At 39.9% G+C, this 16328-nt stretch overlaps 3 protein-coding genes across 8 annotated transcripts in view; 1 reads left to right on the top strand and 2 right to left on the bottom strand.

Moving 5' to 3' along the window:
* Positions 1-868: 868 nt before the first annotated feature.
* tnfsf14 (TNF superfamily member 14) lies at positions 869-3820 on the bottom strand. Of its 2 annotated transcripts, XM_082529657.1 has the most exons (5): positions 3581-3820; positions 3211-3421; positions 2082-2115; positions 1928-1993; positions 869-1783 (listed from the first exon to the last, which is right to left on the bottom strand). In XM_082529657.1, exons 2-5 carry the CDS (start codon positions 3403-3405, stop codon positions 1392-1394), a joined length of 687 nt encoding a protein of 228 aa, XP_082385783.1. In that variant the 5' UTR covers positions 3406-3421; positions 3581-3820; the 3' UTR covers positions 869-1391. The 2 variants fall into 2 exon arrangements, with proteins under 2 accessions (XP_082385783.1, XP_082385784.1); XM_082529658.1 differs by lacking the exon at positions 3581-3820 and having other exon boundaries at positions 3211-3518.
* A 3427-nt stretch (positions 3821-7247) lies between these two features.
* Positions 7248-10495, top strand: LOC309705395 (transmembrane emp24 domain-containing protein 1-like). Its single transcript, XM_082531198.1, has 4 exons — positions 7248-7526; positions 8485-8582; positions 9624-9810; positions 9926-10495. The coding sequence occupies exons 1-4, from the start codon at positions 7332-7334 to the stop codon at positions 10142-10144; spliced, it is 699 nt and encodes a 232-aa protein (XP_082387324.1). The 5' UTR covers positions 7248-7331; the 3' UTR covers positions 10145-10495.
* A 150-nt stretch (positions 10496-10645) lies between these two features.
* Positions 10646-16328, bottom strand: part of dnm2a (dynamin 2a) — a 34183-nt gene continuing 28500 nt past the window's right edge. For 4 of the 5 annotated variants that reach the window (XM_082531196.1, XM_082531197.1, XM_082531193.1 and 1 more), the window contains 3 exons: positions 15052-15275; positions 14659-14922; positions 11848-14337 (listed from right to left, as the gene is read on the bottom strand). In XM_082531196.1, the coding sequence (XP_082387322.1) occupies positions 14265-14337; positions 14659-14922; positions 15052-15275 (561 nt within the window). In that variant the 3' untranslated portion in view covers positions 11848-14264. Of the gene's footprint in view, positions 11273-11847; positions 14338-14658; positions 14923-15051; positions 15276-16328 lie in introns of those variants that run through there. The other variant, XM_082531195.1, reaches the window with a different exon arrangement.

Below are 16328 nucleotides of genomic sequence, written 5' to 3' on the forward strand. Positions count from 1 at the left end.
TTGAGAAAACATCATTCAGCTCATGGATAACTAAACTCTGGACTGGAGTTACACTTTCAGCTCTCAAGTGTGTTTTCCCAATTTGAGTAATCCATACTTGGCTGAGGGAAAATTAATTAGAGAAATCACTCAGCCTACACACCCACCCATAGAAACACATACATGCACATACACATATTCATTCACATACACTCACACACACACATGTTGCTTCATTTTCACCAGCCATTTCTCTCTGGGTCTGGGGTTGGAAAGTGAGTCAGCCAAGCAATCTGCTGCTATCACCCCCCTCCCCCCGGCAGCCCCCACTACCACTTCCTTTTCAGTTTACAAATATACAACTCTGTGGGTGTCTTCTTCGAACACACATAGATGAAGGGAAAGTATAACAGTGACTGCATGGGACATACAAAAAAGGGGAAAAAGAAAAAAGCTTCAAAGAGCTTCTCGTTCGCACAGACCTTGTCATGGTTGCACGTTGTGCCGAGATGTGACTTGAAAAGAAACGATGTAATCTACTGAAAAAAAGTAGTAAATAGAAAAGTAAACCAACAATGAAGACGTTGACATTTTTCACATCCACTTTAAACCTTTAAACCTTAAATAATGTTGCTGCCAGTATACATTCAGGTGAGAAGAAGCTGACATGATGACACTTTACTTTTTGGGCCATTGTGGTATTGAAAAAAAAAGTTCCTCCAGTAACTGCTGTGTGGTTGGACTGAGTGGGCGACAACATTTTTAATACAGAGACCACTGAGCCTGTATCACGGTCTCACCTTTCACGGCAGGAAGTGAATACACTTCCCTTACTGTGCATGGCTAACAAAAAAGACCAAACCAAACAGGTCTTTTAAATTATTATGTGTTTATTTCATTGCACTGTATGACTTAATGTATATAAATACAGAAAAATGAGCTTTTTTCTTTAATAATAAAAAACAAATTCATAAATAGTGTGCTGTACGTGTTACAGCAAGTAGGAAAAAGAAAGGTTACAGTCTTATTTTTGATATTAGTATGAACACTCAGCAACAATCTGAAGTTCAATCTGTGAAATATGTATATATATATTAGAAATGAACTGTTAGAAATCATATTTTAACAATCAAAGTTTTGTTTTAAAGCAAATACACAAGCATATAAGCATATCAAATTTCCCTGTTGTCCGACTGTTCGTTACACTTATAAAACAAAATTGAGAGTTACATCTGCAGAAACAAAGCTGGCAGCACAGCCCTGCACTTTGCAACGTGCAAAGGCACAAAGAGGATTTGACACTTGCCTTCCTTGCGGTTACGGACCTGCTTTTTCATGTCAAAGAGAATCACAAACCCCTGAGAGGACTTATAGGTTTTAATTTACTCTCATTTAGAGCCTTTATGTGGCATCTATATCATATAGGCACCAAAGACATTCTCAGAGGGTTTGTGGCGTACAATTTTTGCAGTGTCACTCACGTCCACAAAAATACCATCATCCTTATAAAGGTGAAACACTCCACCCAGGTAACTGTTGGATTGTGTTTTTTGACTGACTTTTGAATGTGAAGGATATTTCCTGGACTGCAGGAGGGTGATATTCCCTGAATACCTGTCAGTATGCATGCTAATACGATGCTGAAATCCGTTGCTGTCTGAGAAGAAAACCTTGGAATAGACATAGTAATAACCCTCTTTCTCAATTTTAAGCTCTCTGTCTTTGTAGGTCATTTCATAGAGGAGAGGGTCTGCATTCATGCTCCATGCCATTTTGTTTTTTGCATGAGCTACATCTTGTCCATCTGAAAAATATAAGAACAAATGTAATCATTCTAATAAAATAAAGTGCAAACATCACACTGTGAAGAGCAATATGTACTTAATTATGCATCTTGGTAATAACTGAAACATTATGTTTCTGGCAGTTAGGGAAATGCTGTTTTTACCTGTCAGATGTGCAACCGGTTTGGAGGGAGGAATACCATAACTGGGTTGTTCAGTGGCAGTTGTAACTGTGAGAGGACGAAACATTATTTATCTAGTGTGGAATAAGTAAACGGAAGGTGCTTGTCATCTGTGTATGAATTTGCTGAGACTCACCTCCGATGAGCTTAGAGATCGATTCTGAGTCGGTCTGCAACGAAAACGAAAGAGGGTTAATGTATTTTTAATGTGCATTTGCATTTTTGAGCGTGCACATGTAGATGCGTAGATGCAATCGGCTCTTGTGGATAACAAAGTTGTGAAAATAGAAGTTTAACAATATTAAAATGTAATTGTAACAGGCATTGTTTTTCTGCAGAGAATGGTAGGACAGAAGAAAGTAGATTGCTATCATGATACCGGAAGTAGACCACTTCCTTTTTGCCATCATCCCTTGTTTGTACACTGTGCACACACTCAAAAACGCCACTGCTGTTATTCTGTTCTATAATACGTGACAGCTACACAGTGCATCAGTGCTGTACAGGAAACTGACTCTGTACATCCACCGCCTCAGAAAGTATGTCTGCCCCCTCCCCACATGCACGTCATTAAAGTTGTCCGTAAATGAGCTGGACTTTAGAGTACTTCTCCATGTGTGCTTGGCCCTCTTCCCCATAATAGTGAAATAAATTCATGATCAGCAGTTTTTACTGAAAATAAATTCATCTCAGCAGAATTTCTATCACAAGAGCCCCTGTGTTTGCGTCACAAACCCTTCCAGATACCCAGACATACATATTGCATAAAGAATCTCTGCAATAGGATCTTCTCTAAGTCAAACTGTTATTCTATTCTATTCTGTTGTGGAAATTTACATTTTTAATAACTTTCTCACATACAGCTCAAAGTAATCTACATTTTTATGCCTATTTATGCATCTACATGTTTAATTATGACAATATCAATGATATAAAACAAAAACTCAGGTTTAAAGAAAATCAAGACCTGTAGCAATCTGCTGTGACCTTTAACCAAACGCATTTCTGATTACAAATACTTCTGATTGAGTGAAAGTGTTATTAAAATGACTGACAGAAAATATGTAGGAGAATACTGTGAAAAAGTACGAAAAGAAAACTGGAAGTGAGAACACTGTGGTAAACAATGAATAAACTCTTACAATGAAAGCGAGATTCAGAGGCGTTGAAACAGATATTTAATGGAAAAAAGATCTACCGAGACAATGAGCTAATAATAAATCATAGAATGAAATTGCAAAAGGTACAGAAATGGTGATACTTACATGTTCGGCCTGGTAGAGTCCATAGATGAAGCATGCTTCTATGACCATGCCGCACAGCGCCACGCTCACCAGCATGAAGAGCAGGATCTGAGCCACCCCGGTCTTTTTTCGCACCTGGATCAGCCTGGGGGGCACTGGAGGCCTTGTGGCATGGGTGTCCACCACACACACAGAGGGATATTTAATCTTCTCCATACTTTCTGGGTTTTTTCTGTAAATGGAAAAGAATTCAGTGAGGCGCTCTCACTGAAGTAGCTGCTGCTACTTCAAAAAGACAGTAAAGACAGAGAGACCTGAGAGACAGGCAAGTGTGAAGAAGTTTCAGAATGGGTGGGCTTACTTCTGGTTGGTTCAAGTGGAGCAAACTTACCAGCAATCAGAGACAGAAGTCTTGAGATGTATCACCAAAGCACCTTTGAGAGCTTCCAACGTGCACTTGAACTGCACGCACCCAAAGGATACTCCGAGGTTATGTCACTCTTTCCAGTGTAGTCAATAAATCGTTTTTGAAGTGTCACGGTTGAAGGCGACATTCAGTGAGTGGAAGACCCAGAGCAATGCATTCTGACCTCCCCATTTACACCCTCCCACTTCAGTGCAGCAGCAGTGCAGAATGTCTCCAGTCCCACTTCCTCCCTCGTTAACACTCTTTTTGGTCTGACAGTTACAGTAACAGACCAAAGTTGTACACACATGTCCTTTGTCACTTTAAGCACATTTGTGAAAGACCCTAAAAGGTCACAAGCCACCTTAAGTAATGGGTTTAAAATGTATATATTTTCTCCCAAGGCTTGGTTATTTTACGAGAAAGTATTTTGAGGTTTAAACAGTATGCATATTCCATCCAGTCAGTGCTGGTAATACGTAGCACTGGTTAATATAATTTTTCATTATCTTCACTAGCATCTAATTAGTAAACAGTTAGCATCCCATTGGTTAGCAGGAAAAAGTCGTTTAGCTTCTACATGAGGGTGATAACAGTCATGGGGAAAAAAATATGCACACCCAATGCAATTTGTTGGACGCTTTCCCTACAGATAAACATTTTATGCTTGGACACAGGGGAAATTAGTTAATTTAAAAAATGTATAGGTGTAATTTTCCACCAATCTGTGACATAGTCTTAGCGTAAAATGCAAGAACATGTCATTTCAATCTTGCCTTTGACTTAACTTTCCACTTCACTTCTTCTTTTTGAGTGATTCCTTCTTAAGTCGTTCCTTGGTGTAAAGGGCCATCGCTGTCTTAAAAGTCCACTCAGCTTTGGCACAGATGGCTTCATGTTAAGCAGAATGCAGAATGAATTCAAAGCTGAATGGCAATGGCAGAGAGCCGTTTATCCCCCAGGAAACAAACAACCACAACACAATAAAGTTTCCATCAGTATGTGGCAAAGCTGTCCTTGGTTGGTCTGCTGTTAGTGCTGCTGAACAACTCTAACTTTGATTTGTGTCTCCAGAGCACAATATTCCAAACGACCTGTAAGGTCATTGCAAACTGCTGTTTTGCTCTAAACAGCTGCAACGGTTTTGCAATGTAGGTCAAATGTGCAATCTCTGGTTGATTCGAGATGCATGCACTCTAACCCTCATACCTGACCTACAGTTCCTGTAATGGCACTTTAGGGTTCTTGCATCAAACAGTTTGTTCTTGGGATGATGTGGTGGACTAGTTTTTGAAAAATCGACATCGCTTTTTTAAGACTATACTTATTTTACCTAAAATAATTTAGGGATTCTTTTAAATTCTTGCCAGTCTCATAGGTACAAAAAATATTTTTTCTGAAGGCCACACAAAGCTTCTTTTTTTTTTAAGATATGGATTTAATAGTGGAATTTCTTTCAGTTATTTACCTACTTCAATTTTTGTTAAATGTCATTGGAAGCACCACCTTCCCACTCCACCACCCACCCTTAGGGGGTGGAGTGGGTGTAGATGAGTGTCAGGGATGATTCTTGACAGAAGGATAGCGGCAACAATGGAAGGGAAGGTTTACAAGATGACAGTGAGACCTGCTATGACAGAGTTAGAGAGGCAGGGCTGAGATGGTTTGGACATGTCCAGAGAGAAGCTTAATGAATGGAATGAACAGAGTACATTAAATGTATCAATATTCACCATTTAGAAGATCCAAGAAGGTTAAAACTCAGTTTTAGTGAGATGTACTTTGTCACTGAGGCTTCAGTAGGTGAGGGGCTGGACAATTTCACATTCTGATGAGAAAAGATGTGATGGACATACGGGGAAAGACATTTTACCAGCTTAGTGCTGAAAAGGATTCCCGACCTTTGACCTTGTAGTGGACTATACACGTAAATATAACAAAGTACAAGATTACTGTTAAATACTGTCACTAATACAGTTCCAGCATGTCCTACAACCCAACAAATACCATCATCATCATCAAATACATCCTCAATTAGATTAGACAACATTTCTTGTAAGAAAATGGCAGATGGAATAAGCACAGAGCCGAGGCTACTGTTTGGAGAAGCCCTCAGAGAGGACTGATGGAGGCTCCCTGACGAGGCAGATCCCCGTAAACTAATGAGAAGCCTGAGAAATGAGAAATGAGAAAGGGGAAGGAAGCGTGGGGGTACATCCTTTCAATAAAACTTCTGTTTAAGCATGTTCCAGTGATCTACCAGCTGCTTGGATTGTATTAGCATATTAGTGTATGAGCTTACCATACCATCCTTTTAAAGTAATGTATGTGAAGTGGTTCTGAAATATGCTAGTAATGGACAATATGATGAAGTGGTTTCCATTTGATCATTCTAAACACCTGCTTAGGAATACATGATTAATGATGATTTAATGTGTACATGATGCAATGAAAGTGAGAGAGCAACGATGCAAGGTGAATCATAGGATGAAAATATATATATGATGACAAAAGTATGACAAACAGAAACAAAATATGACACAGAGCACTATAGAGGAAGTGAACATTAATTTGAACTTCCTTTACTGTCTGCTGACCCAAGTGGACCTAAGACAGTTTAATTAATTCCTAATAGCAGTGGTAAATGTCTTTTATTTGTCCTATCATTTTCACATCTTCACTTTGAGTGTTTCTTGGGAGAGACTGGCGGGGGGAACAAGCACAGATCTAGGCCTGAGACTGTGGTTTGGGGAAGGCCTCGGTGAGGACTGGTGGCAGATCTCCATCTACCAATGAGAGGTGTGAGAACTGGGAAAGGAGAGGGAAGGTTGGGCAAGAAAAGTCAGAAAATAATGAGCTTTTCATACTAAGATTTTATTACTCACTCTGAAAAGAGAGAAGTCACATTTAGTCACATTCAGTACAGTATTACATAATTTTCCTTTCTTTATCTCTTTATTAAATTAAGAAAAGTGTTTGTTCAGTCTGTCGCCCTCCAGTGATTTGTAAATTGGCACTTGCTCTGTGGTTTTGGGTTTCGTTGATTTGTTTTGGGGGTTTTCTTCTTCTATATATCAAGAATAAAATAATAAAGTGACAGAGAAATAACATCACATAGTCTCTAGGCTGTAAATAAATGATCTTCCATTGAAAGACCGTTCAATGGAAATCACTCAGCAACATTTTCTGTGAACACTAAGCTCAGCAATCATGGACCCAGTCTCCACAAACTCAAAACTTTATGATACAACGTATATTTATTTATTCATGAAGTCATCATAAATCATGTTTGTGCCTCTTTTTTTTTTAATATCAAGCCTGCTTTCTATTCTTTTTTTTTTATCTCATCAACAGCTCCACCTAAAGGAAAATGTCAGGTAGTTCGCCTACAACGTTAGTGATCTTACGTATGTAAAAACCAGAAAATTAAGAGAAAGGGGAAATGAAATGTGAAAAACATAGCACTTTTGTCTTCGAAGAAATTTTGTAGAATTTTTTTTTTTTTTTAAACAAACCAATTATTTCATGTCAGCTTTGTCAGCTCTGCTGTTCAGACCGCAAAGCGCTATTGGTCGCAACGGTGGCTCCACTCATTGAGCTTTTAAGGGAAGCGGTGCTATCTATTGGCTATTCTCCAACTGTCAGAGTGCGAGTAAGCAATTAGAGATATGCAGAAAACTGTGTAGCAAATGTGTAACAAGTGGCTCATAGTTGGTGAAAGTAGAATAAATGGACTATGCACTGCCACCAAAACATGATGACTGCGTCTGCACAGCTGTGTTTGCTGGCATATTTAACTCTGACTTTGGGATTGACTTTGGGTTTGGGCCCAAACAAAAACATGGGGTTTACGTTCCTCTTACCAGCTGGAAGCATAGAGTGTTTTTACCAAAGGACGGCGATGAACGACAGCATGGAAGTTGAATACCAGGTGAGTGGAAACTTCTCTCTTTGGTGTTTGTCTGTACACGGACAGAGTTTATTCTGATGTTTGCTTTAGCCGGAAAAAGTTTGTGTATAATATGTAACTCAAAAACAAGAAACGTGTTGGACTTTGGCATTGCATAGAGAGAGATAACAAAACCACTGGTGCTGCAGAAGCCATAACACAGAGGGGGAGCAAAATAACCCACAAAATGATTAATCTATCTTTATGCATTATCTCCCCACCACACACACACACACACACACACACACACACACACACACACACACACACACACACACACACACACACAACAATGCATAAATCCAAAGAAACTTTCATTTCAAAAATTCAGAATAACCTTTGGTTAACTTCCTATAATCAGACCACAGTTAGTATCGCGGTCACTCTGTTACTGCAATCTCTTTGCAGCTGTGGTGGTGTGCTGGTTCTGAGTCATGACTCTTTATGTCTCCGTGTAGCATTAATGCATTCATTTGGAAACCTAAGTCACAATCATTAAACAACATAACTACACCTTCAGTATCCTTAAGTTCCAGTCCTGCTTCAGAAGTAAACATCTGACAAAATCCTTTTTTTTTTCAGTCAGTCACTGATAAAATTCATCAATTTCCTATCTTGGGTGTTAAACTTGTCTGACCCTGTGCTTTTCATTAACTAGTGGGTTATTTAGGTGCTGAAATAAACACTTTTAACTGCTGAGAACTGTGTGGCTAGAACTCAGACAGTGGGATAACACGTGAGCTAGGTTGTCGCTCAGGCTACTATCAGGGTTCTAATTTGAATTTCAGGCAGCTGTTGCAAATGAACCTGTAAAGTAGAGAAGCTTCACATGTAAGCTGCATGTCTGGGATGAAAAGAAATGAGCTGTGTTAGTGAATTCTGTGTGATTGTGACTTCAAACCTTTGCAAATACTGACTTCAATCCCTGTTTTTGTTACAGGTGATCGCAGGGTCAGGTCTGGATGTTGGGTTTATCCTCCTCTCACCCACCGGACATCGGCTAGTCTCTGACTTCAGGAGGTCTGATGGTATCCACATGTGCGTATCTGTTCAGTCTGAGATGAGCAGTCTCTCTTGCTCTTTAGTATTTCTATTAAAAAGTAGTTAAACAAATGTACGTAAAGAATGACTTAGATACACCTGTTCAAGTTCTTTTTAATGCAAATATTTGATCAGCTAATCACAGGGCAGTAAATGAATGTGTTTAGGCATGTAGGTATGCTCAGGATGACAAAGTAAGCATCATTTTGGGGAAGAAACGTTATTTAGGTGACTTTGAATGCAACACTGTTGTTGTTCCCAGATGGGCTGGTCATAGTATTTCAAAAACAGCTGATCTGCTGTGATTTTTGCTTCATTTCAATTCAGTTCTGTTTATATAGCTCCTTCATGACCACTGTCATCTCAAGGTGCTTTAAATTGTAGGCTACAAACCCTAAAATGATTTTAAAAAAATTTAAAAAGCAAGAAAAAAAACCCTCACAAACATAAAACCATCTTTTGGGTTTACAGAACATAATGTGTCCATCTTCCGATGGCTGCTTCTAGCAGGATAATATGCCATGATGTCACAAAGCTGTCGAACTGGTTTCTTGAATATGAAAATCAGATCACAGTTCTCAAATGGCCTCCACAGTCACCAGATCTCAATGTAATAGAGCTCCTTTGGGATGTGGTGAAAGGTGAGATTCACATCATGAATGTGCGGCTGACAAATCTGCTGCAATTGTGTGATGCCATCATTTTAATATGAACCAAAATCTCAGAGGATTGTTTACAGCGCCTTGTTGAATCTGTGCCTTGAATTAGGCACTTCTGGAGGCCAGAAGAAATCATTCTGAAGGCGCCTGTTGTGATTTTTGCTATACAAATCTGAACTGAATTAAAGGGAAGAAGGTCTAAAGTCTACCTAATAACGTACATTTTAGCGGACATTGCGAAATTTTTCATCACAGTTTTTCGCAGTTGTCCAGATAAACTCTTTCTTGCCCGGATGATTGAATGTGTATCAAGACATATACAATGTGGGAGATTCATATCGATCGGCCACCTGTCTTCAAAATGTTCTTTTTCCTGTAGGGTGGATCCCACAGTTGATGGAGACTACCGGTTATGTTTTGACAACAGCTTCAGTAAAATGTCAGAGAAGATGGTGTTTTTTGAGGTCGTCATTAATAATCAGAACAGCAAAAACGGAGGCCAAGATGATTGGTTAGAGACTGTAACTTCAGACAGCATGGTGGACTACAAAATGGAAGACATCAGGGTGAGAGCAGAAAATAAAATTATGCATGTCCTGGATCTAAATTTATTCTACAACTGGTTATCATATCAGCGCCATTCGTTTAAATCCACTTAATGTCTTTTTTGTCCCCCTCCAGGCGAGAATGGACTCTGTGCACCGGCACCTGGAGAAAAGCCATCAGGTCCAGGCCATGCTGAGGGCATTTGAGGCGAGAGACCGCTACCTTCTGGAGGACAACTTGTGGCGAGTGTCCTTTTGGTCCTGCGTAAACCTGTCGGTCATGCTCACTGTTGCTGTTGTTCAAATTTACACCCTCCGACGCCTCTTTGTCAACACCAAGCAGGTCCGCACATAACAAAACCATCCTTACCTCCATCGACGAAAGACTAGCAGAAAACACTCAACTGACATGGGAGCTGAATTTAAAGGAATAGTTTACATCATTTTAAAAAGCTGGTTTTTGCACTGGATTTTTTTTTAATTGTCAAAAACTGTTCCCTTTGATGCATTGTGGAAACCACTTTCTGCTTTTGTGTCATCCCTGAAATCACATTTATAGCACAGTAGTGGATGCCTGTAGCACCGGTATTTGTTAAAAGTTTCATTAGGGAAGCTAGAACGTCAGTTGTTCTCCCTTGAAAGTTTATTGAATTACAAACACTACATTTGGCACATCTAGAAACTAAGATTATCAGAACACCAAAAAACTAATTATCAGATACGTCACCTCATGAAAGCGCATGATGAAGCTTTTTAAAAGCTTTAAAAACAAAAAAACAACAAAATGATGCAAAAGAGTAACTGTAATAAAATAAATATTTATAATCATAAAAAGAAAAGTCCCTGATTAGATTTACTATATGACAGTTAAATATTACACAAAACAATAACAGTCAGGTGGCTGGGGAAAAAGGCATCAGAGTCACTTGTTTCATGCAATTGCACTTTGTGGTACTAAGGTGGAGAAGTCAGTAAAACCAGGTGTCTATTTTTATAACTGTGAGCAGTTACAGACTCTGCCATGAATCATTTTATTGTGGTAATGCTCCACCACTTGAAAGGCATTCTCTCTTTTGCATCACTGAGCAGATACATGAAAAATTATAATACAATTCTCCTGCTGCACTTTGTGAGTTGGCACCAGAACTGAAATGATACAAAACAAATGCTCTAAGGTCTTCTGGGGGATTGGGAACAGAGAACTGAAAGTACACCATGAGATTTCAAACTATTTCAGCTTTTTGTGCCCACAATCATTAGTGTCATTATCCCAAAGAAAGAAACAAAACCCTGAACCATGCCACTCAGTTTGAATTCTTCAGTTAGGCTGCAGGACTGTAACAGCGTTATTGGGAGTGCCTCTTTGTTTTGATGAAGTGAAATTAAAACGTGCTCTTCTGCTCCCATTGTTGTCATTGGAGTCATTTCACATTCACTGCGGAGCGGCCAAGGTCACTGCTGGTTTCGACGAGGGGCCGGGCGCCTGTTCAGGAACAACTGACATTAATCTCTTGGTGACACGCAGTAAAGAATTGCCGTTGACATGTTAACCCTTCAGGATCCAGTTATCAAAACAGCAAGGACACTTGTACTGTGGCGGGTGCCGGCTGAGGGATAGAAGGACCTTTTGTTTAAGCAAAGGGAAATACTAGGGAAGTGCATTTCACATTTGAATTTTAAATACTGCCTGGAAAAATCTAAATACTAAAAGCAACCTTTTATCTTTCATCAGTGTGAAAAATGTATGATTATATCTCAATTTAGTGTTGCAAGAGAAAATCTGAGAAGCTGTTATTGGAACATGATTTGGCCCACAGAGAAACAATGATTAAAAGTTAATGTTGCAAAAATGTAGTGTTCCTGCTCATCACCACAGGATTTGTCAAGATGCATTTCTGCAGGCTGTTAAGTAGAAGGTTGCCATAGGAATATGGGCTTGTTTTAGCCCGAGAGAGGGAGAGCGAAAGCAAAGAGAAAGGAGAGGACCACCAGGAAATGCTCTATACATTATCTGAGAGAAAGAGAGAAGACCACACAAGACACAAACAGACACCAACCACCAGAGCCAGTCCCTTTATTGTACACAACACCTCTTTATTTACTCGCCTTTCTAAATCCGTTCATGTTGTTTATTCAAATCAATTAATTGCTACAGAGGCACTTGACAAGGTTTGAAGAAAAAAAAATGTTTGCAGGTTGTTTCCAATCCCCGTCTTCCAGATCCGAGAGTTGGGTTCGAAGAAAGATGGGTACGTCCATTAGGGAGAAAGGCAGTTTGCTCACAGCCTACTATATGACAAGCCATTTACAGGTTAGCCTTCCCAAGGGCAGGTCTAAGTGACAATCACAGAGATTTAAACTCTAGACCAATAAATATCTGTTTTAGTTGTTTAAAATTTGTGTACCATGGGGAGTATGGAAGATCCATTATTAAAGATCTTCAGTATAAAGACCGGATAGGAATATTTTATTCTTCCTGGTGCTGTCACTGAAAGCCAGACCTTGAGAAAGGAAGAAAAGGCACATTTTGTCTCAAGAAGCAGTGGTTTGGGATCTTGCTGCATTTTTTTTTTTTTTTTAAAACAGCTTTTTGATTTGTCAGTCTGGCTAATTAATCATCTTTCCTTGAAGCAGACTACCATCTTAGGGAGCTTCTCTTGACAGGATGTGCCTTTGTAAACCACAAATCCCAGCACCTGCTCACCACTACTGATCAAACAAAAAAAAAAAAAAACAGAAAACAAGTGCCCAATGTAACTCCCAATTTCCCCTTAAAGACTTAAAAATATATATATTTTTTTTTATTATGGTCAAATACGTTCAAAGAGCAATCAAAAGATCATCATCAAATAATCACAGCTGAACCAAGTGCACGTCCAAGTTTAGACAGATAATCCCTGTAGCAAAACCCCAAGTAACAGTCCAGGCGAAGCTGGGGGGCTGAGTTGAACATACCTGTACAGAGATGATACAATTGCTACCAAAGCATCAAAAGAAATGGGGGAAAATAAAAAATAAAAAAAATGCCCAGATTTTAAATAAAGCACAATGAAATAATCTCTTTTCCCGCCTTTATTGAAGTCTAATCTATGAAATGAGTGCTAGTGCTTTCTTTAATTTGATGACTACCGTTGTATTTTGACATTTTGGGCTTGGATTATGATCGATAGCATGCTTTGTCATGTACCCTATAATAAAATGAGAGATAAGCTAACTCCCCAGAATAGGCCAGCTATATACAGGATCATTTTATGCATGGAAGCATAAGTGAGAGAAAATTTCCTTGAAAATTAAGCCCAGACAGAGACGTAACATCTGATCTATACTTAATACCACCTTTACGCTCTGAATCACAGATCTGTCCACACACCCCTCAGCTTCATCAAGTTTTATCCTCTCCGAGAGAAAACTGTACCGTGTGCGCCGTTCTATTTAAATCCGCTAATCCAGGAATTAACTCTCCTCCAAGGCTGTAGGCCTCACTGAGGTATGACTGAGACTAGAAGGATTAAAATTCAAGACGTGATCATCTCCAAATTAGTGGAGAAAGCTTCCCAGAAAGTGCAGACAGCATCCATCCCACCCCTCCCCCCGGACTTTTGTGCATAGTGTTATGGTAACAAGCTACAGCATCCCTGCTATGAGTGGCTTAATGTAAGGCTAGGCGGTTAGAAGTGCTTGGATTATAACGGTCAATGAATAACATTTCATTGAGGAAAATAATAGTTGAAGGAGGAACCAAAGCTATTTCTCTCAGTGTCAAACAACCCTGCTCTGTATCTTTTTTTTTCTTTGTTTTTACACTCTGTTGAGATTAAGATTTCATTTTAAAGCTACATGTATAACTGTCATTTAAAAAGGACAAATTCACTCAAATAAAGCAACACAAGGGAAGAAAAAAGAACAGTGATAATAAGCCATTGTTTTTCCAATATGAAATCAGGAGACCCGAGAGAACAGCTGGTTATGGGTGTATATTACAAAGACCAACCTAGACTTGAACGTCCAGGCTTATTTTGAAGGGGAAAAAAAGTAGGGCGGAGGGGAGAGAAAAAAATCAGCCTGTACCAGTTAATAACTTAATAAATGTACTTCTGCTGAGAACCTTGCCAGGAAATAAACTGTAAAGGAAATTAACCAGTTATTACATTTAAAAAATATTGAATCTGACACATCATCTCCTAATGACAGAAGCTGAATGCATCTCACAGATGAGCCATTTGTTTTCCTCTTTTAGAGCAGTCAAATGCAATATTCAAGTGGTTAAGGGCTTGCTTTCTTTCCTGCGCATTTATAAACACATTATTAGCAGCTTATTAACATTGCTTGAACAGACATCAATGCGGCTGGATGTTGCATGTTATGCACTACTATCAGTCAGCCCCTCCCCTTGAGCCCCCGCCCCTGCCTATATTGTGCAGATACACACATCCACACACAAATACACACACTCTTAGGTGGACTCGGCCACAGGTCTAGTCTAGCAGGGAGGGCTCAGCAGGGCGAATAATGGTGGGCCGGTGAGAAGGAGCACCAGGGGGTCTTCGGCTGTAACGAGGAGAGAAAAACCAGGACAAGAAGTGAGATGTGCTCTCAAAGAGGCAGTGAAGAAACCAAACTTCCCAAACAGAAGCAGAAGAGAGAGAAGAACGGAAGAAGAGTGACAAAGAGAAACTTGAGACTCAGGAAAGAATGACGCATACAGAAATAATAGGTATGTATACAAACGACAGACAAACCACAAACCATGCCTGGAACTCTCGAAAGAAACACGATGATGTGACGTCAAAGACAAAGTGTTAGAGAGTCTGTGCGACAAAAATCACAGTAACACCTTCCACGCATTGCTGGTCACATCATAAAACTTACCTGGGAATATTGGGAGGGACACGAGCAGGCCGGGAGGGGATCTGTGGGGGTGCACTGAAGGGATCCTGACTGCTATTGAAGGCATTGATGGGCGGGCCTGGGCGGGAGGGGATTGGGGGTGCACCAAAGGCCGGGGAGGGATTGAGTGGTGCTCCAAATGCAGGGGAAGGGTTCAAGGGAGGTCCTGGTGTTGGTCCCCTCACAGCAGGTGGACGGCTGGGGGGTTGGGATGATGTAGGAGTTGGCCTGCGCTGAGCGGTCGGACTGAGAAAAAGTTTAGTGCATGACAAACGGAAAGGAAAATGAAAACCAACACAAAGATCACATGAATTCTCCTGTGTGATTAGAGAAAGAGTGTTTCAACTATTACATTCACACCCCGTTAACCCTCACCTGGCTTCCTGCATCCAGGAGTCATTTACAGGTGGCGGTACTGGGGTGGAGATTGTGTTGGCACTGATGTCGCCAATAATGACCAGTGCTTCCTTGAGTGCATGATACATGCGCAGCATTTCGTCTCTACGCTGGGCCTGGTCAGCCGACTCCTCCATCAGGATGTTCTGATCCCCAGATGAATAGAGGTAGGCCAGAAGCTCTGAGTGGATGAAGTCCTTCGCCTATAAGGAGGACATATTAATCAAGACAGAATCTTTAGATATGGAGCAGGAAAATGGCTGTAGTATGTGGTTCCAATTAATAAGATATTATGGGGTTAATACTTACTCATAAAAGAAAAATACGCATATATCTGTGACCAAAAATATTTGAAAGTCTTGGCAAAAGAGCTGCTTACTAGACAGTCGTGTAGGAGTTTGTTACAAGTGTGTGTATGTGTAGTTGCTGGACTGCTAGAAGATGTCAAAGTAGGCTCACTAAAATAATAAATCAGAATAAATGGACAGTGGGCAAGTTACTGTGAGGATGCCTCATAAATTCTCTTAATTGCTTCAAGTTTAGGAACTTGTGTCAAAATAAAATGCACGACTAATGCCAATAACAAAAAACAAGAAAACTAAAAACTGTTCTCCATAGTTCTACAGCAAATACACTTAGTACTGTAAGTACAATTAAAAGCTTGTTTTAAGAAAGACAACGATCAACAGAACTAGTAAAAAACATGCTACGTCCTCCCATAGTTCACAGAAATACACTTTGAGTGCGTAGGAGGGATACTGTGTGGAAGTGCAATATTTTAGGACATGCAGAGTGTTGCAATAGTACATGCTCTCATTTAAAGTTTAGGTTGAGATACAGCTACTGTTGGCATTTTTCACAGGACATATCCTCACAATTAGGATCCGCTTTAACCAGAAACTGTGCTTGAATGTATTATGCACTGTATGAAGTGGCTGTCATAGAGAATCTGCAGAAAAGAAGCCAATTAAGCTCTAAGTGAAATACAGTGCAGTGTTGCAGTAACAGACCCAGAACATGCAGACACTGTCGGGATATATATTCTTCTCATATTGTATTTCCGATGGTTGAATAGTGCTGGAAAACACCACACCTTTCAGGCATTACACAGTATGGGTGTGGGCACCAACTGTTTTCTGCAACTATCAACCGATTGAACCCATTTCATGGTGCAACTGCATAACTTTGTAACTTAAATACGCATGTCACTTCCCACAGTATGGCCCACCGCAACATGATCACTGCTCCGTCAGAGA

Source organism: Aulonocara stuartgranti (genome assembly GCF_965226115.1).
Source record: "Aulonocara stuartgranti genome assembly, chromosome: 4".
Lineage (NCBI taxonomy): Eukaryota > Metazoa > Chordata > Actinopteri > Cichliformes > Cichlidae > Aulonocara > Aulonocara stuartgranti.